General features: G+C 37.7%; 3 protein-coding genes across 6 annotated transcripts in view; all 3 read right to left on the bottom strand.

The window, feature by feature from the left end:
- Nucleotides 1–537: 537 nt before the first annotated feature.
- Nucleotides 538–9,263, bottom strand: LOC129649888 (uncharacterized). Of its 4 annotated transcripts, none has more exons than XM_055577842.1 (5): nt 8,502–9,263; nt 4,362–5,524; nt 3,754–3,843; nt 1,133–1,262; nt 538–709 (listed from the first exon to the last, which is right to left on the bottom strand). In XM_055577842.1, exons 1-5 carry the CDS (start codon nt 8,680–8,682, stop codon nt 582–584), a joined length of 1,692 nt encoding a protein of 563 aa, XP_055433817.1. In that variant the 5' UTR covers nt 8,683–9,263; the 3' UTR covers nt 538–581. The 4 variants fall into 4 exon arrangements, with proteins under 4 accessions (XP_055433817.1, XP_055433818.1, XP_055433820.1 ...); XM_055577843.1 differs by lacking the exon at nt 538–709 and adding an exon at nt 749–910; XM_055577845.1 differs by lacking the exons at nt 538–709; nt 1,133–1,262 and adding an exon at nt 1,284–1,964 and having other exon boundaries at nt 8,502–9,260.
- Nucleotides 9,264–9,973: 710 nt separating this feature from the next.
- EQTN (equatorin) lies at nt 9,974–22,670 on the bottom strand (the record flags this gene model as incomplete). The annotated part of the gene is made up of 8 exons (XM_055579695.1): nt 9,974–10,475; nt 10,945–11,098; nt 13,819–13,878; nt 15,333–15,383; nt 15,591–15,691; nt 16,692–16,803; nt 18,955–19,041; nt 22,493–22,670. Coding segments are annotated over 8 exons (1,017 nt in total), but the record flags the coding sequence as incomplete, so codon positions are not given.
- Nucleotides 22,579–24,457, bottom strand: part of MOB3B (MOB kinase activator 3B) — a 241,459-nt gene continuing 239,580 nt past the window's right edge. Inside the window, exon 5 of the mRNA XM_055577855.1 lies at nt 22,579–22,687. Within this exon, the coding sequence (XP_055433830.1) occupies nt 22,676–22,687 (12 nt within the window). The 3' untranslated portion in view covers nt 22,579–22,675. The remainder of the gene's footprint in view (nt 22,688–24,457) is intronic.

The following is a 24,457-nucleotide window of genomic DNA, read 5'->3' as shown; positions in this document are numbered from 1 at the left end:
CATACTTATATACACCCCTCATTTCGTGTGCCTTTGAAAGGCATATTCCAATGTCCATCTCTGCTCTGAAAAAAATCTGAGATGGCTTAAATTAATCATAGCTATAGACGTAAGGTGCTTCCGAGGTGGATCCGTGGTAAAGAATCCACCTGCCAAAACTTGGGGGGTTTGATCCCTGGGTTGGGAGGATCCCCTGGAGCAGGAAATGGCAACCCACTCTGGCATTCTTGCCTGGGAAATCCCATAGACAGAGGATCCTGAAGGACCACGGTCTATAGTGTCACAAAGAGTCAGACATGACTGAGCAACTGAGCACGCATACAGGTCTGAAAAATACATGCCTAACGTTTCCAAGGAATGTAGCCTGCCAGGAAAACCAAATTAACTGAAAGTGACAAATAGGCATAAATAATTCTATTTAAGGGTCACCAAAAAAGGTTGAAATTTCTCTTCAGGAGGTTTGGCATTTATCTGAATTAGAGATTTTCAAGAGAGAAGAATACAGCCACCCTCTAAGGGGATCAATATGTGGGCAGGATTAGACAGTTATTAGAGATAAAGTTCTGGTCCTCAGACTGAGTTTATAGTACCTTAACAGGAAAAGAAGCAATAGTTTTCACAGGAATGTGTGATCTGTTTGGCTTTGCAATTGGGTTTTCCTTTGAAGGAACTACATCCTCATGAAGGCTGCTTGATGTACATGAATTTTCTAAGAAGTTCAAAATGAATGAGAGAAAAAGGAAAATGTATATTTTAATGTCATTAGTCTCAGATGATTTGAGTTTATTTTAATCAACTCAGAATTTCACAATGTTTTGCTTATAGGCTTGACATATTAATATATATTCTTCCCTTGAAGAAAAAAAAATGCAAACACAAAAGGATTCCAAGTGACCAACTCCAGGATAACCTAGAAGAGCAAATTTAATTTATAAAGCAACTTGCCTCATGTAAAAATGCATGCAAAATGACTATTTATTGCCTAACATATAAACATCATGCTAATCATATTATTTCATGTAAAGCTTTAGGTGATATAATTGCTAATATATGGACTTTATAGAAAATGTTTTTTAAAATAAAGTAAAATTTCATTTATTAAATAATTGGCTAAAAAAAGCTTTTCTCATACCTCCTAAGGCTTTCCTCTGGCTCTGAGAGGCTGGACATACAAAGGTATTTTTCTTCTGTTCTGAAGTGGCAGGATCAAAAGCCTGCCCATCCTTAACGGCAGTCATTGTCTGCACTACTTGTTGTTGGGTCTGAAAGATCCCAGTGCAACTAATTAGTAACAAGATTAGTCCCCTGAACAGACTAGTGATCTGTTTTCAGGTTGATACCAATAAACATCAACAGAATACAAAGAAAACTGATTTTAAAAATTGATAAGAGGGATAATTTCAAGTTCCTCTTGGCACAAAAGCTCTTTGGAAATGCCTGCATTTATGATACTCCATGAGCTTCCCAGGTGGCTCAGTGGTAAAGAACCCGGTCTGCCAATGCAGGAGACCCAGGTTCGATCCCTGGGGTCAGGAAGATCTCCTGGAGAAGGGAATGGCAACCCACTCCAGTGTTCTTGCCTGGAGAATGTCATGGACAGAGAAGCCTGGACAGAGCCCTGGGGTTGCAAAGAGTCGGACATGACTAAGCGAACATGCATGAATAATACTATATGTGCTCTAATACACACATAACTGGAGTATACCCCGAAATAAATTGAAATAATAAAACTGAACAACTATTTAAGCATATAAGAAATTTTTCTTGAAATAAGAAAGAAAATAAAATCTTATAAGAAAAAGATACTTTGTCTGCAGGTTGAAGTGTTAATAAGATTCTACGCAAGTTACTGGAATTCGAAGTTAAGAAGAGAATCCTCTAAATAGCCAGGCAAACGCATCAGGTGACCCACGCTGGGAGTGATAGCAAAGTAGCATCAGACTCCTCCACGGCAACGTTCATTACTAGAAGGGAACATATCATAAAATGTTCAGCTTCACCAGTAATCAAAGAAACGTAATACAAAATAAGGAAGTAAAATTCCACTCAGATTTACAGGTTTAAAAAAAAACAATATCCACTTTCTGTGAGTTTGTGGGGAGGGACCTCTGAACACTGTAGGACAAACTGTCAGAACTCTTCTAGAAGGCAAAACGGCAAAATATTTTTTAAACGATAAATTTATCTTCTTTTGTCCAGTTACTTCCATGTGTAAGAATTTATTTTTTAAAAAAGTCACTGATGAAAGCAACACTCATTTAAATATAAGAATTTGGAGAGATACTATATAGCACAGTAAAATGAAAACTATAAATATCACAACATTTGCAATGAACAGGTAACAAGATTAGCCTCCAGCAAAACTTTTTTCATAAGACAGAAGGGGAGTGAAACTAGTTTAGTGAATATCTATAATATCTGGCTCTGGGATAGACAGGCATTCACTACCTCCAGTTCATAGACATGGAAATGAAGCACAAAGAAATTAAATATTTGTTCAAGGACATTCAACTCTTCTAAGAACTGGAATTTGAGCTGTTATCTGCGACTTAGAAGCATAAATTCTTTTTATGACACGCAAAAGATTCTACTGTGAGTATATACCAAGTAATACAGAGATGAGTGCAGAGAAATAAAGTTTGTGTTAAATAACATTTTTTACATCTCATAAAAGAACTTAAACATTTATAATATAAATTTATAAGAGGTTCAAATTACTTTTGAAAACAGTTAAGTCCCCTTACTCACTCTAGTTAGGTTCGATAAGAGTCTCGCAAACAAGGGTTTAGAGAATACCAAACCGCTGCTCCTACTGCAGGCATCTCACAACAGCTGCATAAGTCAGTACATAACCTTGTGATGTGTGCGTTTCTGTTTAAAAATACTTCATTTAGCAGAATGCTGATTAATATTGAATTTGTGGTCAATAGCACTAATAACTCATGCCTGAACAAAGTTGTTTTAACACACATTTTCTCTGTCAGGCACAGTGCAATCTTCTTGCTCCAAGGAAGAGAGGACAGGACTCCACCTGGATACCATTTTAAATAACAAAATCACCAACAAAGCACACAAAAATGCAGAAAACATGGCACTAAATAGACTCAGATAAGATTAACAGTATGACCACTGGACAAGAAGGCCGTGTTGCAGTGTTTAGTCTTAGCTGGGAATGTGTATGTCAGGGAATTCAATTTTTTTTTTTTTTTTTTGCCACTGTGTGTGTCTACCCGCCACCGCCGCCAAGTCGCTTCAGTCGTGTCCGACTCTGTGCGACCCCATGGACTGCAGCCTACCAGGCTTCTCCGTCCATGGGATTCTCCAGGCAAGAACACTGGAGTGGGTTGCCATTTCCTTCTCCAGTGTGTGTCTACAGAGGACCACAAAAGCATCAGTATTGATTTTAAAGATACAAATTCATTTTACTGAATAGATGAATCTGCAGAAACAGAATCTGAAAATAATGAGGATTGACAATATTAATTCATAGTTCAAAGGTTATACAAAAACAATATACCTGCTTTTAATGAAAATGTTAGATAATGGGGAAAAAAAGGAAGGTTTTGAAAAACTCTTACAAGTAGGCAATGTATTTATTGACTGCCCGCTTGTGCCCCCTAGTGGGTAAAAGATAACAAGTACAAGAATATACTTGAGCTTGAAATGACAATGTAACTTTATATTAAGTGCTGCGAGGAAGCCAGAGGGAGGGAGGGAGGGATGGGGGACAGAAAGAGAAACAAAATGACTCACATCAACCTTGGCAGTGTGTGCGATTCTCCTTTTTGGTCCAGAAATGTTTTGGTAATACAGCATATCTAATTCCTTTTGCTTTCCTGAAGCCTAGTGCAAAAACGATAAGAGTTATCCAATTTCAGTGTAGTAAAAGCAAATTTATCATGTTTCCTGAAGAGCCACAGAAATCCAAAATGCAAAACACTGGGCAAATTATTAAAAAATAATTCACAAAAAATAACTTATTTTGGATAATTTGACATGCACAGATATTCCTATAAAAGATTCCTCTAATTTGACAAATCAGCTATCAGTTACTGTACATAATACCATGGCCTCTGGAAACTGTCAAGCTTGCAAGATGTAATGGCTGGCCACTTAAGAAGGTTTAGCCTTGTCATTCTAATACATTATTAATTATGATATTATAAATATATTTAATTATTTTTATTTTAATAATGTTATTTAAATTAAAAATTATTTTTACTATAGTATCTTAATTATAATATTAGAAATATATAATAGATGGTACATATATTTTATAAAGTTTAGAATATAGAGAATATGTATTTAAGGGAAACGCTTTTAGATTTAGGAAAAGGATTAAAAAAATAAAAGTGACCAACCTGTTTAGCAGTCTCTCCCTCATGATCTTGGCTTTGTGTGAACTCACTGAAAATTCGAAGACATTCCTTCGTAGTATCATCCAAGTCAGAGGGAGTGTCATCTCCAGTATATTCCTTATCTAAACCAAATTCAACTAACCTGCCGTCTTCAAAAATAGTCAAGTCTTGACTATCGTCTGATGCTGTCAGAACTTTGTCTTTCAAGTGATCGTCTGAATAAGAGAACTGGAGTTGGCTTGGTGAAGATAGCCATTCAGTCTCTTCTTTTTGAGTATCATCAGTTTTTACATGTCTTGTCCTCTTTGGATACCTTTCACTATGACTTCCTGTCTGGATTTCTTTGTCCCTGGGAGGTGCATAAGACATATTTTCTCCTGAAATGCAGACATGCATCTTCTCACCACCAAAGCTTCCCATCTTAGAAATGTGGTTTTGAACACCACACATGTTTATCTTAGTTTTAGTATCTAGTGAGGTTTTCATGAGTGATCTTGATGGTTCTAGCTTGTTACTGTCATCTTCTCTGTATGTGGTTAGTTGGGTTTCACCTATTTTTTTCTCTTCTATGCCACTGATCTGAAGATTTCTTTCCTCCAGAGGCACTACCTGTATCCCTTCCTTCATATTCTGATATTTAAAGCCTCTAAAGCGTTTAGATTTCCTAGAAACAGGAATGATTGGAGGTACATCCATTACAAGGTCATCTTCATCAGAATCTTGAAGATTTATTGTAATTCTTATGGGTGAAACATAAGGTCTTTGACTCTCCAGGGACTTGTGGCAATTTTTACCCACAGATTTTTTCCAGAAGGGCTGACTGTCAGTCTCACCCTGCCTTCCTTTAGATGCTCCAAGCAGTGCTACGGAGTAATTGAACAAGGGATCATATTCAAGGTCAGTTGCTGGACATGTGTGGTCCATCATGTACTTTGTAGGCTGACTCTCTTTGTTTTTTGATGGTTCATTCCACTTTTCTTGTGGGAGCAGGCTGTTTTCAGGAAAAGCTTGTTTCACATTTGTGTCACTCAAGGAGACCATGGGACTTTGCGATAGCTCTTCAAGAGCTAATGTAAACCTGGGGAGCATCTTCTGCTTTTCTTCAACTTCAGTCTTGACTGACTTGATTTCTTTGTTGATTCTTTCCAATTGTTCCATAGTTGTGCCTAGAGTTGTTAATGTGAGATAAGTTTATCTTTAAATATCACTCAAGATGAAGTGCAGACCCCAAAATATCCTGGAAAAAGAGCTTCCTATCACAGGGACAGTAACTTTCCCAAACCCAGCCTTAAACACAGGGAACTGCTGACGAACAGGTCAGTTCTTGGAATGAGAAGGACAATGAAAATCACTGATTAAGTCTTTCAAATTCTAGCTCATTCCTATGAATGATTAAAATATTCACATCTTATTACCAGCATAGCTACACATCTGTGTGACAGGTCATGCCTATACATATTAAACTGTGTCAAATGTGACACGGTTTGGATATATACTATTTACCTTATTATTTACTAGGCAGTGACAATTTGGCAACAGTTCAAAGAGCTGAGTGCTGCTTACATGGAACTGTACATAATCTCTCAAAAATACATCTCCACTGTTGTAAAAGAAAGTTTTTTTAAAGCATGAGTCTTCTTTCAAAAATCCAGTGGTTCTCAACATTCTCACTAAGGTCCTAAGGTCCCTTCTGTCCTATAGAATGCCTCAAACACAAAAGGAAGCCAAACACACCATTCCACAACCAACCATTAAAAAAAATCTAAAAAAAAAAAAAAAATTAACAAGTAAAACTCGAAAGCAGCTGGATCCATACTCCTGAGGAAACCCAGAACAGTGCCAAGAGATAAGGCTGCCAGCCATGGCCCTTCACAATACCTGGCAGGTCCTTCCTGACTTTTTAAATAAGGAAATTACCATCTCTTCCCTCTTTCCAAGATACACTTTCCAATGTCAATTACGGCATAATTTACACCCTTCTCCCCTCTCAAAAACAAGAGATATCAGATATGAGATATCGTCCAAATTATACTTTTCAAACCTCTTAATTTATTTTAGATAACTTACACCTTTTGATAACACACACGTGCTTCCTCTTTACACAATGAGGTTTCCTTTGGCTCACTAGCCTTTCACTTTACCGTTCATTCTCTATTAAGAAATTAACTCTATTAAAAGCCAAAGCAAAGTGTGTGACAAAGGTGTGAGGCATTTTGATGGAGAAGGAAAAAGATGAAGAGCAGGCATAAGCATGAGAATTAACCTACGAATCAAATGTAACTGGTTCTGATTTTTCTTGAAAGAAACTTGGAAGGGGAAGTAAACTCTGGGTAACCAGCCAGAACTGCATTTTGGCATAAGCTGGGTTTTATTTGGTTGCCATGATTCAGGAAAGGATGTTTAAGCAGCGCATTGGGATGCTACGGGGGCTGGGTTGGAGGGGAGACAGAATATTATTTCCCTTCATGTCAGAAGTTTAAAATGATTTTGCTCCACCAGAAGCTAGACTTGGAGGGCAAATTTTGAAGTCAGAGGCAGACTTACAACCTTTGCTCAGGCTAGAGGCGATTGGGAAGAACTTCTTCTGATTTTTAACTACACCGTGCCACAAGCCGGGTTCCACCCCACCCACCACCTTTTACCAGAGCTCAGGAAGCTCCTTAGATAAGTCCACACTGGGGACGGGTGGCAAAGAGCGAGGATAAAACCACACAATACTGTGTGTGGTATACCTTGCAACCAACAAACCAGGATCCCGCATATGAGGAGCAGGAAACTACACGCCTGCCCACCTGCTCCTCGCCCCGCCTCCCAGCCACGTGACATTTGCCCCGCCCCTTAGCCGCAGCAGTGGGTGGGGCCACCTTCGTAGGGCTGGGTGCTCATGGTGAGCACTAGGTTAGGCGGGCAGAGTTTCTCTCCAGATGGCCAGCCCAGTCTACCATCTTCCCAAATGTAACCCCCTTCCCTGGATGTAACCCCCTCCCGGTTTCAGTTACTGTGGGGACACTCAAAAGGCTCTCAGGAAGACACCCTCAAACAGGATCTCCATGGCACCCTCACTACTCGGTATATCTCGATCTCCAACATACTTTAGGTGGGAGGGACAAGTAAGAGGGATTGAGGACTAGTTCATAATTCATCTGATCCTAGAGTGCGATGCTGGAAAATTTTACCCATGCAGATTCTAACTACTTGGTTCCTCGTCCCAAGGCAAAGTCCTTGTTTCCCAGAACAGCCGCTCTATAGGAATTGCCCTTAAGTAGCTACATGGTGGTAAACAGCCCTCTTGGAGGGCTGGGGAAGAGGCAAGTTAAGAGCATCAGAGAAGGGAAACGCAGGGGTGTTTCAGAATAGGGGGAGAAACAATTTTAAAAGAAACTGGTATTACTATGTCCTTTAAGAGGAAACAAACAGATCAGAGGTCTAGACAACCTGTTTAGGAATTCCAGGTTTAATAGTGGCTTGGAGGGTCAGCAGAGGGCAAATGGGAAAACACGCCCCCTCCCAACACACACACACATCAGTCTGGGCTATGTGACCCACTCCTGACATCTAGCCTAGGGGAGAGGGGAGAGGAAAGTGACATCAGTAAGGACTATCAGACATTCTTCAGGCCCACTGCCCCAGTACCTTGACTGCATTTTAAAATGATACCTACAAAGGTATCCACAAGTTATGTCAGCAGAGGATGAAAAACCAATTTTGGCAGGGGTGGGCATTTTAGCCATGAAAAGTGAAATTCACTCAGTCGTGTTAGACTCTTTGCAACCCCATGAACTGTAACACACCAGACTCCTGTATCCATGGAATTTCCCAGGTAAGAATACTGGAGTGGGTTGCCATTCCCTTCTCCCAGAGATCTTCCCCGACCCAGGGATGGAATCCAGGTCTCCTGCATCGCAGGCAGATTCTTTACCATAGTAAATTTACCATACTATTTTAGCCATAGTAATGCTATATTGATTCACTTTCTCAAGCTGCAGTACTTTAGTACTGAAGACAAAAGTAACCTTACACCTATTTCCAATCAAGAAACCTCCCGGGTTCTTCCAAGGATTAGTGGAGGGAGAAGGTGGGAACGGTTGGTAGCCAACCCTTCCCCAAACCCACCTGACCTTCTTCCCACGAGCCCTTTCTCACCCATAAATTCACCGTGGCTCCTCTGTAGCCCGAGCACCTCCAAGCTGTTGCAACTACCTTCCTCACTTAATTCCCACCGCATTTCCTGGTGACTGAATTGGCAGTACAAATGCTGGCACCGACCCCCGGGGCTGTCAAAAGGGCACGGAAAACGGCAAAAGTAACCCACGGAGCGTAGCATGGACTACTGCTCTAGGTTCACCTCAACTGGCTCCGAAAACGCGCCTGCACTGTTGCGCTGACAGAACCGGGAAAAGGCGAACCCTCCAGCCTACTACTACTTCTCCCGCCAGAGTACAGCCTTATATAGTCTGCAGCTACTCGGAGGCGGCGCCTCGTAGCTTTTCCAGCCAATGGGCAGGCTGGAGCTGATGTCAGGGGAGAAAATGGGGAGAGAAGGATGATTCTGAGAATGGATGGTAGGGTAGTGGCAGGTGAGTGTAGTGTGTGTGTGCGTCTATCTTCTACAGGGAAGGAGGTTCATGGAGACCTAACCTACATTTAGGGAAAACAATCTCCCAAGAGCTGAAAGGACATTTGGGTTAAGGAATCCCCTGCCTTGTGGATGCCTACCTTGCTTCTAAACACCCTTTGACTTTTGTTACAAGTTTGACTGTTAACCTTCATGGATCAGGGAGAGAACCTCAGTGTCAAAGCACATCTAAACTTTGCCTGTCTCTTAGGCAAGGTATCCAACTTACCCAAGTTCTCATTTCTTGGTCTGTCAAATAAACTTGTCTTGCACAGGGTGGTAGAATTCTGTGTGATATAATGTGTCAAAGTGCATAGCATAAAGTAGGTGAGAATTTAGGAGGTCAATGACACTGCCCCAGTTCTTTCCCTCCCCATCATCCACACATATCCACAAAGGATCTGATTACATGTTTCTAAAATCCTTCCAGTTGAAACACTCCTAAAAGGGAAACAGTATGCCGATTCCATTGGTCTTCTCTGTAAACTGAAATACTCCTAGGATAGATAGTTTCATAAGTCACTGATTACATAAATTAGTCTTTGAAATGCTTTCCCCGCCCCCAATACCACATACCAAGCATGGATGCTTGGTGGGGAGAGAGAAGGTAGGGGCCTCTAGCCCTAAAATATTCAGGACCCATAAATCCCCCTCTAGGAAATTAGATGCTGGAATCCCTCCTTCCTTTCTCTTCTTCTGGAAAACAGTGATATCTCAAATGGTTATGGCTACTTTAAAAATGGAAAAAATATTTTCCCCTAAATCTTACTGTCCCATGAGAGCACCCTGATGACTTTGAAACAATTGAAGAATGCCAGGAGTCTCTAATACTAGTTTTGTCTCTTGATACCGGCACACCTGTTTTGCCAGTAAACAGCAACGGGTGTGTTCTTTTTGCTTTGGTGGTGGGGAGGGGCATAGTAGTGGTTGCCCCGAAATTCCCCAAAAATACCCACAGGTAAGGTAAAAAAACGACATACTCGTATTTTAAAAAGAGCCAGCCTAGAATGAATATTTTGCATAAGTCACTTTCCAGGATAATTTTTTACTTGAACTTTTTCACACCTTATTTCCTTATATTTTTTCCATTAAATAGTTTTTATAGCTGAGAGAATTTTATTGAATATGCCCTCCTTTGAAGACACTGGAAAATTTGGTCTCAGCAGAGTTTCCAAATTATAAATGAACATCACAAAGGTATTTTTTATGACAAAAATATTATAGTTGTCTAATCATCTGTGGGTTCCTCGCTGGGCTCCTCACTCTGAATCATGTCTGACTCCTCATTTTCCTCTGAGGCTGTGGAAGTCATGTCTGTCATCCTAGATTTTGATCTTGTGTCTGACTTCTTTAATTCTGAAGAAGTGGTGCCCCAAAATGTGCTGCTCTCAGCACTCTTAGAAAATGATGTGTCTGATACGCCTTCTGATGGATGAAAGTAAGATAGGGTAGCCAGCTCTGGGTTGACGGAGTATTCACCAGTCTGACATGCTTGTTTATATCTGAAAACAGAAACATACATCAAGAACTGTTTTTGTGTGCATTTGCAGCTTGACTTAGAAAAGCATCTTAAAATAATATATGAATTCTGTCCAATATATTGTCTATTTATTATTACACTAGATAAATGAATGAAAAATGTTAGACTCTACACAGATGTGCTATTTAGAACAGAGTTCATAACCCCTTTTGTCTCAAGGCTATGGAAAAAGAATGCATTAGCTTCTCTATCACCTTCCCAATTGACTAGGGTTGTTTCTCTCTCTAGATGATTATTTAAAATATTGAGGCCAAGTTCAAGTGGGATACTCCTTGAGAGACAGCTCCATGGTCCTCTCCAAAGAGAGGCACGGGAGCCAAACTGAATACCTTATAAACTTGGGAGTCGTGTTTGCCCAGCCCTCTACTGAGGAAAGGAGAGTGGGAGTGTCCTGTCCTGTGTTTTAAAGGCTGCAAGGTCTGCAGACTTACTTCATCATCTTCATTTTGTACAGCATGGCACTACAGATTGCCAACAGGACAACAAAAAGGAAGAGGGTCATCAGTGAGATGCCCAGCATTAATTTTAACTTGGCTTCCTGTATTCTTGCCGTGTTGTCTTCCCATGTAGTATTCACATCAGAGTCTGAGAGGAAAGAAAGAAAATGCAGTGGGAAAGAGTGACTGTGTTCAGCAAGTTTTTCTGGCAGAAGAAGGATCACAATGCAACTGGAGAGACGCCTTTGCCACCCAGAGTCTTCACTGCACTCTCCCCTCTACCTTCGTGCAATGCCAAGGAGAAGGCTATAGGCCACTTCCTATGGACAAAGACTCTCAACTTATTTTTTTAACCTTTCCCCTTCACAGCAATCTTGGAGGAGCTGACCCTCACTCCATTTTCCAGGATCACAGAAGTTTATGGATTTGCCCTTGGCACATAGCTAGTAAGTGGCAAAATCTGGTATCAAATCCAGGTGACCAGATGTTAAAACATGTATCAGTCTTCCTCCTTGTATAATTAAAAACCAATCCAAGACTCAGAAGAGATTACTAATAAAAACGTGATGAAATTACACACATGGGATTAGTCCTTCAGGAGAGAAATATGCATTTTTCCTGTTGGCAGGAGTTGATTTTTCTTTTAAGTTAAAAGGATGATGTACTACAGTGCTTCCTCCACAAGACTTAAGAACTGAATTTGTCTTTTTATTACTGTGATCAAATCTAGTGTATTTGATGTTAAAGAAATGGAAACTTAGCTAACTTTCTAAAACATATGATTAAAATCATGTCTGGATCCAGAAACATCAAAAGTCTTTTTACTGAAGAATAAATATATATATTTACTGCCAAATTTTATATCTTCCTGAATATATGTCTGACTTAATAGGCATGAAATGGTGACTTTAAATGATCATGTTGCTATTTGTCCCTTCTCCCCCAACATCTTTTCACTCAAAAGTTCCAATGATTTTTCATGATTTTTTTTCAGGTAATGATGTTTTGGTAATAAGCAATGACAAATTCCCATGTGTGTACTCTCTTATATTAAAAAAAATTAAAATTGTCCATGTGCAATCCTAGGCCAAGGGGAGAGAAATGTATACAGTTATGAATGACTGATATCTTGACTTTGAGGCAGATTATTTTGGAAATAAATTATATTAAAATGGGCTGTGCTCCTGAATTAAAAGGGCTTTTGTAAAGAGGTGTGCTTATAGTACATTTGTTTATCAAGGTGATGGTCAAAACTAAAGAAGGGTTTGAAATTCCTAACCATTGGAAATTATAGAAAAGCTAGTTACAAGTTGGGACAGGTTTTTTTCCCCCTCTAAGCCACAGTTTCCTCATCTGTAAAATGGAGATAATACCAGCTTTCATGGAATTGCTGTGAGGATTGACACAATGACATATGTAAAGTGTGGTAGGTGCTCAACACGCAATAGAAAATCCATCATGCTCACTTTCATTACTCAAAAAGACAAAATATTCCCAGAACATCGTCATTACTGGTTATCACTTTTCTAAATAAAGAAGACTCACACCATTTTCTTGACTCACTGAAAGGCAAGTGGCATTAAGTGTCAAATAACCCAGCACAGAATTAAGGTGGTAGGCCCTACACGTATTACCAGATGCTATTTCTTTTTCAGTGTATTTACATAGGACAGAGGTTTGGGGAAAATTAATATGATGCCTTGTTATGAAATTTTCCATCAAAGTCAGGAGTTCTTTTATTCATATAAATAAAATCAATCCATTAATGAAAACTACATCCGGCAGCAGGAATTCTCTCGTTTGTTGGTGGTGGGAATGCAAAATGGTACAGCCACTTTGGAAGGCAGTTTGGCGGTCTCTTACAAATCTGAACATAGTCTTACCCCATGATTCAGCAGTCACAATCCTTGGTATTTACCCGAATGAGTTGAAAACTTATGACCACACAAAAACCTACACATGAATGTTTATAGCAGCTTTATTCATTATTGCCAAAACTTGGAAACAGTCAAGATGTCCTGCAATAGGTGAATGAATAAACATACCAGTACATCCATATACTGGAATATTATTCAGTGATCAAAAGTAGTAAACTATCAAGTCACAAAAAGACACGGAAGAAACCTAAATGCAGAGTACTAAGCCAAAGAAGCCACTCTGAAAAGAATACATGTATGTTTCCAACTATTTGACCTTCTGGAAAAGGCAAAACTATAGAGACAACAGAAAGATCAGAGTTGGGGAAGGGAAAGATAGCTAAGTAGATCACAGAAAATTTTTAGGGCAATGAAGCTACTCTGTATGGTTGTAATGGTGGACACAAGATATTTGTGAAAACCTGTAGAATTGTACAACTCAAAGAATGAACTCTAATGTAAACTGTGAAGCTTAGTTTAATAACAATGTATCAATATTGGCTCATCAATTATAAAAAAAAATGCACCACACCAATGGAAGATGTTAATAACAAGGAAAACTAAGTGGGTGGAATATATGAGAACTCTACTTTGTACTCAATTTTTCTGTAGCCTAGAACTGCTCTAAACAAGTCTTTCAATTAAAAAAAAACTGCATCCTATGTATTGTTCATTTGCCTACAACTCCATTTAGTTTACTGTTTCTATTTATTTCCAGGAATAGAAGTTACACAACAGGAAGATGGAAATATCTGCAATGTGGTCATGGAGACCACTGTTTAGAAACCATGCCTTTCCTAAAACTGTAAATGTCCTCTCTAGTGTGACATCAGTCACCATACTACTGTCTTACATATACCACACCTTACTGAGGAAAACAGTATCGCCATCTAGACACTAAAATGTGTGTGAGTATTTATGTATCTATTGAATTGAAGGATTTTGCTCTTACTTGGAATTGGGTGAAAAAATTGATCTCGTTGGTTGTCCTCACTGGTGGTTGCATTTATAGCTGTTAAAACAATAAATTGGTGTTATGGTAAACAAAATTCACTTACTAAAATTATTGTGTGTGTAGATGTGTGTGTATACTATATACAGTTCATTCTCATTTTTCATGGTAGTCATGGTAGTTAAGTCATGTAAGCACTGAATTAAATGAATACTGAACCATCATCATTCCTAAGGGAAATACAGGGTTAGGTTCTTAGGAGCCTCCGGTCATATAACCTTGTTTTTGACCCAGTAACCTTGTTTTATGTATGTTTCTGTTTAGAGACACTTTATTTAGTATATATGGCTGATTGATTATACTTCCCTGGTAGCTCAGGAGGTAAAGAATCCCCCTGCAATGAGAGAGACCCAGATTCCATTCCTGGGTTGGGAAGATCTTCCGGAGAAGGGAATGGAAACCCACTCTAGTATTCTTGCCTGGGAAATCCCATGGACAGAGGACCCTGGTGGGCTACAGTCTGATTCATTAACACTGAGCTCACAATCAATAGCATTATAACTCACACCTGTATGAAGCTTATATAATACACACATTTTTCTTCCTGAGGTACATAACAGCCTTCTCCTATTTAGGAACCAAACAGCATTGTAATACTATACTTGGAGGGCATTTAAAATAGCAAAATTGCCAGCAGAAAGCACAAAAATGCAAAACACCTTACACTAAACAGACCACAAAAAAAGATATTTTGTTTACAGCAAGAGAGCTGGGAAAAAAAGGCCTTTGTTATACTTTAGCTGGGAACAAGAGCTTCAGGCAAATAAATTTATTTTTGCTACTCTGTGTGTGTCCATCAATGACTGTGAAAGTTCTGAAAGTATTGATTTGGAGAGTTCCAAAGAAATTTTAAATGTAGGTAAATTCACAAATACAGAATCTGCAAATGAGGATCCATCAAATACGGCATAGAATTCACATAATGCATGCATATATGTGTGTGATACATGAATTATATTTATGCATGTATGCATTCATTGATAATATACATGTTCTGTGTATACATGCATACATACAAATGCTATGCATGTGATTTATAAACGAATGCATGTACATTTATCATTTACATATTACTTTTGTGCATGAATATATTTTGATATCTACTTTGCATTCACTCATGCATCCCCGTGTCCTTATACACATACTGCTCCAAATACAAAGAGGGATACTATTGAGCAAGAGCCTTATTTAAAATTTTTAATCATAAATAAATTAAGTGGCTAGATTGTAACATTTGTAGGAGAACGAAACTTTTGGTGAGAGGATCAGAAAATGTGTGACACTTGATCAACTTTTTGGGTCTGTGTTGCATTTGCTATTCACGTGATCATGGCAGCAAAATGTTGACATATTAATTCTTAGCATTAGAAACATTCACACTGCTCTTGGCTTTCTTACAGAAGACTTTAGAAAACCAAAACATTTTCCCAGCTACCTAAGTCCTATGAGTTTACCTTTAGCTAACATTGTCCAAAATGCAGGCTCATTTGGACTCTGGGTTCCTTCTGTTTAAAAAACAAAATAGAACAGGATAACAAAACAAGGTAATTTGCCTTTAGTAAAATTGTGATAGAATGTTCATTTTTTTATGTTAGTCTAGTCATGTAACAGTTACACCTTGAGTTCCTGCCATGTGCCAGACCCTGTGGGTGGCATTCAAGTTACAGAAATGAACAAGATACAGGTCTTATATTTAAGGAACACACTCTTACTTTGAGAAGCAGACAGACAAGAATCACTGTTCATCACATTGCAGGAGAATGAGGGCTTTCGTAGCAACGCACAGGTGGTATGCACAGAAGGATCTAATTCACTTTCAAAAGCCGGAAACACTTCTCGAGGGAGGTCATGCTCTCACAAAGGCTCAGAGGACTAGGAATTGTTTGCCAGATAAACTATGTGAGAGAGAGGTCCTTCCACGGTGAGCAAACGCAGGTGTTCTGAGCAGGTTCAGGTAGTCTGGTGTGGAGAATATGGGTGGGGAATGCGACCAGAAACGAGACTGGCAAGTTCTTCAATGGTCAGATCACTTCAGACTTGAATGCCTGGTTAAGAATTTAGAATATGACCCCAAACCTAGCAGTAAGTTACTGATGGTATTTAAGAAGGGGCATACCAGGATGATAAGATTTCTATTTTTAAATATTACCCTAATATGGTTATTCAAGAAAGTGAATATTAAACGAGTCATGAGAAATATGCTTGGATTGTATGAACTGGAGAATATAGGGTTTCATGTAAAGACAGTTCACTGTCTTCAATTAGACTGCTCCTCTTTCAAGACCTTAGAGAAAAACCATCCTGAGTTGTTATGATTTCACAAGTATGTTATAAGAAACAGTACTGTCAGAAAAGTAAAATGATAATTTTGATTTTGTAAACTCTAGCTCTGAACTCTCCACTAATATTCTTAGGAAATGCTAAAAATCAACTCTGAGTTAAGTTTATTTACCAAGTATGTGATTATTAAAATTATTACTATAATTTTAAAAAATTATATGAAAATGTATTAAATATATTTATATAAATGTGTATTTATACATACATGATATTTTATATAAATATATATTTAATATAAATATAACTGTAATACATTTTACTACAATCAGGTTATATTTTAAAAAGAGTTCATTTCCTATCCTTTGTCAGGTAAATCTGAAAATTGATTCCTAGATTTTTACTATTTAAAAGATTTTAGAGTGATTTTAAATTGTAGCAGTATGAATTCTTTAAGTACGTTATCACTTTACGAAATACTCAGAGTAATGAAAGTTAGATTTTTAAGTCATATAATGACATGCTCCAGGTCTGACTATAATGTTGTAAGTTTAATACTGTGAGTAGTTTCTCCAAAAGTTTCTTTACTTTCTTCATGGCTGACTACTTCAGGAGGTGCCGTTGTAGTTGTTTCATTGAAGAGTTTATCTAGGAAAAGGCATAATGGATTATTGGCATATAAAAATATTGACTCAACATTTCTAATTAGGTATTTTTTAAGCTAAAAAATAGAACAAAGAAAAGGAGAGAGAAAACTAGCAATAAAAACAACAACAAAACCAGAGAGAACGCTGTTGACATTTTCCTGAGATACCTTAAAGGAGGGGAAAGAAGAAGACATTGAAGAATGATGTTTGTACAATAGAGGTTGCCTGAGGTGGGATTGATGTGCCTATAATTTGTGAGAGAGGAGAAACTGGGAGTGTGGGGCTACACGCTTCCTCTGGCACTAAGGAAGCTCTGTTGGGTGAGGTGCACGGGCTTCACGTGGTTTCCGGCACAGGCTCTGAAGTAATACTGTCCACCTAGGACAACTAGGTTGCTGGTTCAGTGTGATGACATGAAAGAGGGGGGTAGCAGCTGTGTCCTGGTAAGCTGGAAACAGATGCGTGTTAACCACTCAAATCAGTTTGGGCAATTAAAATTTGGGATTACAGCTCAAGGATTTCCAGGCCTGATTTAGGGTATATCTCAGTCTATAATGCGTCCATCTGGAGATATGTAAGAGTCAATTTGGGAGAAATTGTGACTGGAGGGCTTCCCTGGTAGCTCAGCTGGTAAAGAATCTGCCTGTAATGCAGGAGACTCCGGTTCGATTCCTGGGTCAGGAAGATGCCCTGGAGAAGGGAAAGGCTACCCACTCCAGTATTCTGGCATGGAGAATTCCATGGACTGTATAGACCATGGGGTCACAAAGAGTCAGACATGACTGAGCGACTTTCACTTTTACTTTTCACTTTGTGACTGGAGGACCATTTATTTTTCTCCCTATGAGGTTGGCAATTTCAGTTAACTTTGCTTCAGACAGGAATGGACGAAGTGTCATATGAATTACAGGCAATCCCACTCTAGGAAGATTTCTACTGAGCCTACAGACAACATTATTATAGGTAACTTGTTGGAAAGAAAGGATGGAAAAAAATAATCCATTACCAGAATTGACATGGACTCAGGCAGGGCTGGTATGACTGGGATGTAATCCTTAAATGCTCCTTCGCAACCCCCACTTGATTTGAGAGAAACATGTCTGGATTTCCTCACTACTGCCTGTCCTCATCATTTTAGGGACCAGAAGAATAATTAGTCAAAGTTATTCTGGAGATTTCCATCTCCTTGGGGAGCTTGCTCCTCCAGAATGTCCCCACCACTCAACAAGTCTCAACAAGTTAGAGCCCCAGTGAAAATGGCAAAAATTTCTTATCCCAATCCAACTTTGACAATCCTCTGGGGACCTGAATTGTGGGAAGAGAAGTTAGGGTTTTGAAATCTCTTCCATGGGTCCTGTGGTCATTGATAATCCATCTCCTAAAGGGAATTTTAGGTACCTGGTCTATTGAAGAAACAGTTCAAGATGTTGTCTGCTGTATGCAAACAAAATTCCCATAAGAGATCTGTCTAAATTAATGTGTGCCCTTGAAATGTCCCTATGTCATATTTATGTTTCAAGTTTTGGAATTGCTCAAAATGTTCCATTATTGTCAAGAAGTTTTATTAATTATTAGGCATTGCTGAGTCTGGTTTTTCCTAATATTAAATATCGTCATAGTCAGAAACATTCTCTCTTGCCCTATTCACTTTCATCCTCTTTTCCTTGTCTTCTTGGGTTTCATAGCTATGAGCTGTTACGCTTTAAGGTGAGGGATGTGGTATAAATACTTTAGAGACTTGTAATGGCCTCCAAAGTGACATGCTGGCAAGACTTCCTCATTTCCTCTATCAGTAGTTATACTCGGTAGAAAGATGCAAAAAAGAAATAATATTTGAAGCTGAAAGCTCAAAGTAGAAAGAAGTAAAAATGTGGGTTAAGAAAAAACCAATCTTCTGGAGTCCTAAATTTAGCTATTTTCTTTACCTTTCCACTCAAACCAAAAATATGAGGCTAAGAAATGTAAAGACATTCTTGCCTTCTGCATTTACCAGTGCAATGGCTATGGCCGAGTCTCCTTATTTTACGAATTAAGACTCCCTGATGATATTAGCTCCACTAGGACCTTTTTCCTACCCAATAGTCTGCAGTGCTATTTTGAAATCTTGCTTTAAGTGTTTTTCCTATTTGCAGTGCTGCCTTTCAGTACTTACAGTTTCTCAGAGAAAAATTCAGATCAGTTGTTGCTCTCACGGATATTTCAGACTGTGTGCCATTTGGATTTTGTGTTGTGAAGACATCTGAAAACATAAGATCAAAACTTTTCAGCAGCTAGGTAAGTCAGTTAGTAAGTAGGTCTTGTTCCTAGGTAAGCCTTGTTCCTTTTACATTTTTTCCTCATCTGAATTTTTTCCTAAAACATATACATTAATTCTAAAAAAAAGAATAATAAAGTATTTGAGACATTCTTCAGCTACAAAATAACAAGTGGGGCAAGGGTCAAAAACAAAATTCATGGGGGAAAAAACCAAACTAGTATCCTTATGCTAAATGGTTCTTTCTGAAAAGAAACTATTAAAGAATTACAAAAAATATATACAAGTGCATAATGGGTGCTGAAGGAGGTTTGTAGATGTGTAATATCATTACTGTTTGTATTAACATTTTTACATTTTAGCCAAGAAGCATTCACTTGCCCTTGAACCTTCTGCTAGACCGTATTAGTTCTGCTTTAAAAGCACATATTTCAATAACAATCACAATCTTCCAAATGGATTCACATTTACATATGCACATAATGAATCCTGCTCTTAAAGAGTTGTCAGTGAGGCTGGTTGTAATTTAAAACTAATGGATGTATCTATTCAATCAGAGTCAAAGTAAAATGGATCAAGATGCCATACTGAACATACATACACAGATTTCCTCTTTCCAGAATCTCATGAAATGACAGAAAATTTTACACACATTAATGTGTATATGTTTAGTATATACATATACATTCATTTCCCCAACACACAGACACACACACAGTCATTAATTTTGAAAAATTTCTGAGGTAGATCTGTGGAGAAATAGAAGAAAATCATAGGTCAATATTTAATGCTATGAGTTATTAGAGTATAAAAACTAAAACATTGTGGATCTTTGCAGGGAAAGACAGATCAAAGAAACAATGAAAAGGTATTAATAATGATTGACCCAATTTCAAATGGAATTTAGATTATATTAAATGTGAGTTTCATATCAGTAGGGAATTAGTGTTGACAACTGGCAATCCTCCTCAAAAAACATAAAGTTTTATGACTATTTTATACCATATACAAAAATAATTGAATTTCAGACCTAAGAGTTTTAATAAAAATATGAAGTTATTAAAAAAATTGGAAAATAATTTAATATCTTGGATTGGATAAGGCCTACCTAAACAAGATACAATATGAAGAAGTTGTATAGAATAAATTGTATAGAATAAATCAATAAAGAAATTGATTAATCAAGAATTGATCTTAAAAAATTTTTAATTTTCTCTGTGATTAGAATACTTAAACAGGTTTAAAGGTGAGTGACAGCCTGGGAGAAAATACTTGTTACTTTTACCATAGAGAAAAGATTAAATATACTAAATATAAAAAAGAGCCCTTACAAATAAATAAAAATACAATGTAATAGAAAAAATGGGCCAAGAATATGAACAGGTAAATCATAAAAGTAGAAATAAAAATGCCCAGTAAATATAAAGAAACATTCTCAGCTTCACAAGTAATCAGAGTGCAAATTAAAACAGTAAGGAAAATTCTCACTTATTCACAAAACGTGATTAACATTATTCAGTATGTGTGACATTGTGGAGCATTCTTGATAGATGTGTTTTAGAGTACAATTTGGTGTTACCTATCAATATTTTAAAAGATTTATCCTTGATTCAGAAATTTCAGTACTTGGGATCTATCCAAAGAGAGATACACTCAAGTGTACGTGAGAACAATATACAAGAGAAAAAAACTGCATATAATCTAATTCTTTAATAAGTCAGTGGATTAATTATGGAAAATCATTTCATGGAATACTATACATCCATTAAAAATAATGAGGTATACATGAAAAAAATCTCCAGAATTCTTAAATGAGAAAAAGCATGTCATAATACAATTCTTTAGTATAGCCCCATTTATGTTATGAGTGTGTGTGTGTAAGAAAGATTTTTTAATCAAAGTAATCACCAGGCTCTTGGTTTATTTAATCTCTGGGAATTAAAAATATAGTAACATCCTGAAAAGGAAACAACTGCACCATTTTGCAGTCGATGCATAGTAGACATAGCCTGGGTTGGATAGATTAGACACCACTCCTGACACTGCTTCTTTGTAGCTATGAAACCTGGCCATCAGGGGTTTTTTTCACCTACAAAAGAGGACAGTGATTCCTCAAAGAAAGAATAGAAATACAACTTATGTACTAATTATAGTTTTCAAAGTACATGAATATATGTATATATGTATATCTTCATTATATTTCTATTTTTTCTTTGGCTGATATTATTAAAAATTCCAGTATAGTTATATTTCATCTTAATTATTTTTAATTTTTAACAGGAGTTTTTTATGAACTTTTCACATTTTAAAATGGTGGACCTTATAAGGACATGGAAAGCTTGTATGAAGAAAGGTGAATAAATTGAAGTTTAGCAGATCTTCCAAACATCTCAAAGTCATTTTGTTATGGGTTGAATTTTGTTTGCCCCAAAAAGCTATGTTGAGGTCTTCACCTTCAGCACTGCAGAATGTGACCTAACTTGAAAATTGAGTCGTTGACAATATAACTAGTTAAGATAAAGTCGCATGGGAGTAGGTGAGCTCCTAAACAAAAACAGTGTCCTTATTGACAAAAGGGAAATTTGGACATGGAGACACAGGAAGAGCTTGTGAAGACAGAGGCAGAGACTGGAGTTCTGCTGCTCCAAGCCAAGGCGTTCCTGGGGCTACCAGAAGCTGGGAGGTGCAAGGGAAGATAGTCTTCTAGAGTCTGGGCCACGTCCGCGGCTTGTTAGGAACTGGGCGGCGCAACAGGACGTGAGTGGCAGGTGAGCGAGCAAGCAAGGCTTCAGCTGTATTTGCAGCCGCTCCCCACGGCCCACATTACTGCCTGAGCTCTGCCTCCTATCAGATCAGAGGAGGCATAATAAACGTAATGGGCTTGAATCATTCAGAAACCATCCCTCCACCACACCATCCATGGAAATATTGTCTTCCACGAAACTGGTCCCTAGTGCCAAAAACATTCGGGACCACTGCCCTAGAGGCTTTGAAGAGAGTATGGTGTGACCAAAACTTTGATTCTGGATCTCTGGCTTCTGTGAGAACTGTGAGAGAATAAATTTCTTTTGCTTTGAGTCCCCTAGTTTGTGGTACTTTATTTCAAGAAGCTCTAGGAAACTGACATACATCTCCAAATACATTTTGCTTATCCCACCACAGAATTCGTTCAGTTGTTACTAATGTGAATACATAACCATGCTGCTAGGATAAATCCTATATTAATTATAGACAGTTACCAAACCTTATTAAACTTCATAATGTCTCATGGAAAAAGTTGAAGAAAATAAGAATTCCATTTCATACACCAAGACGTCTATAAGGTAAATTAAAATTTAAATAGGAAATAAAATGATTATAGAAATTTTAGAGCTTATAAACCAAATCAGTCTAATCATCTTTTGCATGTGTATTGCCATTAACTTGGAAAACTTACACTGTTTTACATCTTTATAATGATCGCCAGTTTTCTCAGGAGTATGCTCCTTGTTTTCTTCTTCTATTGTATGGGGCTGTTCAGGCAGGGGCTGTTCAGGCACGGGCTCTTCAGCCACAGGATGTTCAGCCACAGGATGTTCAGGCACAGGCTGCTCAGGCACAGGCTGCTCAGGTATGGGCGTCATCTCATGCTCTGGAAAAAAGCATGACCAGAGGTCAGAAATGTGTTGATTTCTTTCCCAATTTTTTTAAACTGCACTTTCTTCACAAAGGATATGAGACAGAGATTTAAAATCTAAGTTATATCATATTTCCAACAATGCACTTTATATCACCCTAGAGAAAATTGCCATGGACTGTTGGAGAGGGTAGGGAGAAAAGTGGGCCCTCCTATACATATATATATATATATATGCATATAGATATACATATAGATATATATATATACATACATACACGATATATATATTGGTGGGAATGTAAATTGATACAGCCACCATGGAGAACAGAATGGAAGTTCCTCAAAAAACTAAAAATAGAGTTGCCATATGATCCAGCAATCCCACTCCTGGGCATATACCAAGAGGAAACTTTTCATTCAAAAAGCTACATGGACCCTATGCTCATAGCAGCACTACTTACAAGAGCCAAGACATGGAAACAGCCTAAATGTGCTTTGAGAGATGAATAAAGAAGATGTGGTGTACATACACATACAATGAAATACCAATTAGCCATAAAAAAGGATGAAATAATGCCATTTGCAGCAACATGGATGAACCTAGAGATTATAATATTAAGTGAAGTAAGGCAGAAAGAATAAGACAAATACCATATGATATCACTTGTATGTGGAATCTAAAATATGACACAAAAGAACACATCTATGAAACAGACACAAAGAACAGATTTGTGGGTCCCAAGGGGGAGGGGATGGAGAGGGAAGGACTGGGAGTTTCAGATTAGCAGATGCGAACTATTATATACAGGATGGAAAAACAACAAGCTTCCACTGTATAGCACAGGGAACAATATTCAACATCCGTGATAAACCATAATAGAAAAGAATATGAAAAAGAATATATACGCATAACCGAGTCACTTTGCTGTTGAGCAGAAATTAACACAACATTGTAAATCAATTACACTTCAATTAAATTTTTTAAAAATTGCCATGGACCAGTTTTCTAGGATAATGGGTCAAGTTTCTTATCTGCTATTTGAGTGAAAGTTTGAAATGATTACTCACCTTCATAAGGGGGATCTATACCACTAATCTCTGGGGTGAAAACCCCAGATAAAAAAATAAACAATATTAAATTCATTGGGAAAACAACGTGATTTATCCAGTGATCTACTCTGTCTCAGAGTTTCCCTTCTGTTGCCCAGCAGGTCCTATAACTAGCGAGGACATTATGATGTCACTGCCAGATGGAGGTCAGAATGCTGGAGAAGAATTTTCAAAAGCTTTGTGACTCAGTCTCATGACCTTACCTTAGGTCATGTGATGGTTTTTAGGATTTTTTTTTTTAAACAAACCATTATAAGATTTTCTTTGAATAATAAGAGGTATGCTCTCATGAAATAATATAAATCATTGGTCCCTGGATTTTAAAGAACAACAGACCTTTTTGGTTTTCAGAGCTTTTACAATACTGTATGTTCTTTTGAATAACCATACAACATCTGTTTAAAAAAACTAATAAGATGCCAAGATTCAATCCTAATGCCCTGCTAACTCTGGTTGTTGGGCTATCTTAACTATAATTCTTTAGGAGGGAGTTTTTCTGAAACATTTTTTGGGGGGATTTTAAGACCTATGTTATTTATGAAATATATTTGTTTTGTTAAAAACACTTTTTTTTTTCTCACGTGGGCAATTTATTTATTTATCTATTTATTTATTTTCTCATTTTTTTAAAAAATTTTATTTTATTTTTAAACTTTACATAACTGTATTAGT

This window comes from Bubalus kerabau, chromosome 4, assembly GCF_029407905.1.
Source record: "Bubalus kerabau isolate K-KA32 ecotype Philippines breed swamp buffalo chromosome 4, PCC_UOA_SB_1v2, whole genome shotgun sequence".
Lineage (NCBI taxonomy): Eukaryota > Metazoa > Chordata > Mammalia > Artiodactyla > Bovidae > Bubalus > Bubalus kerabau.
Note: the sequence above shows the minus strand (reverse complement) of the source record. Positions and strands in the feature narration are given on the sequence as shown.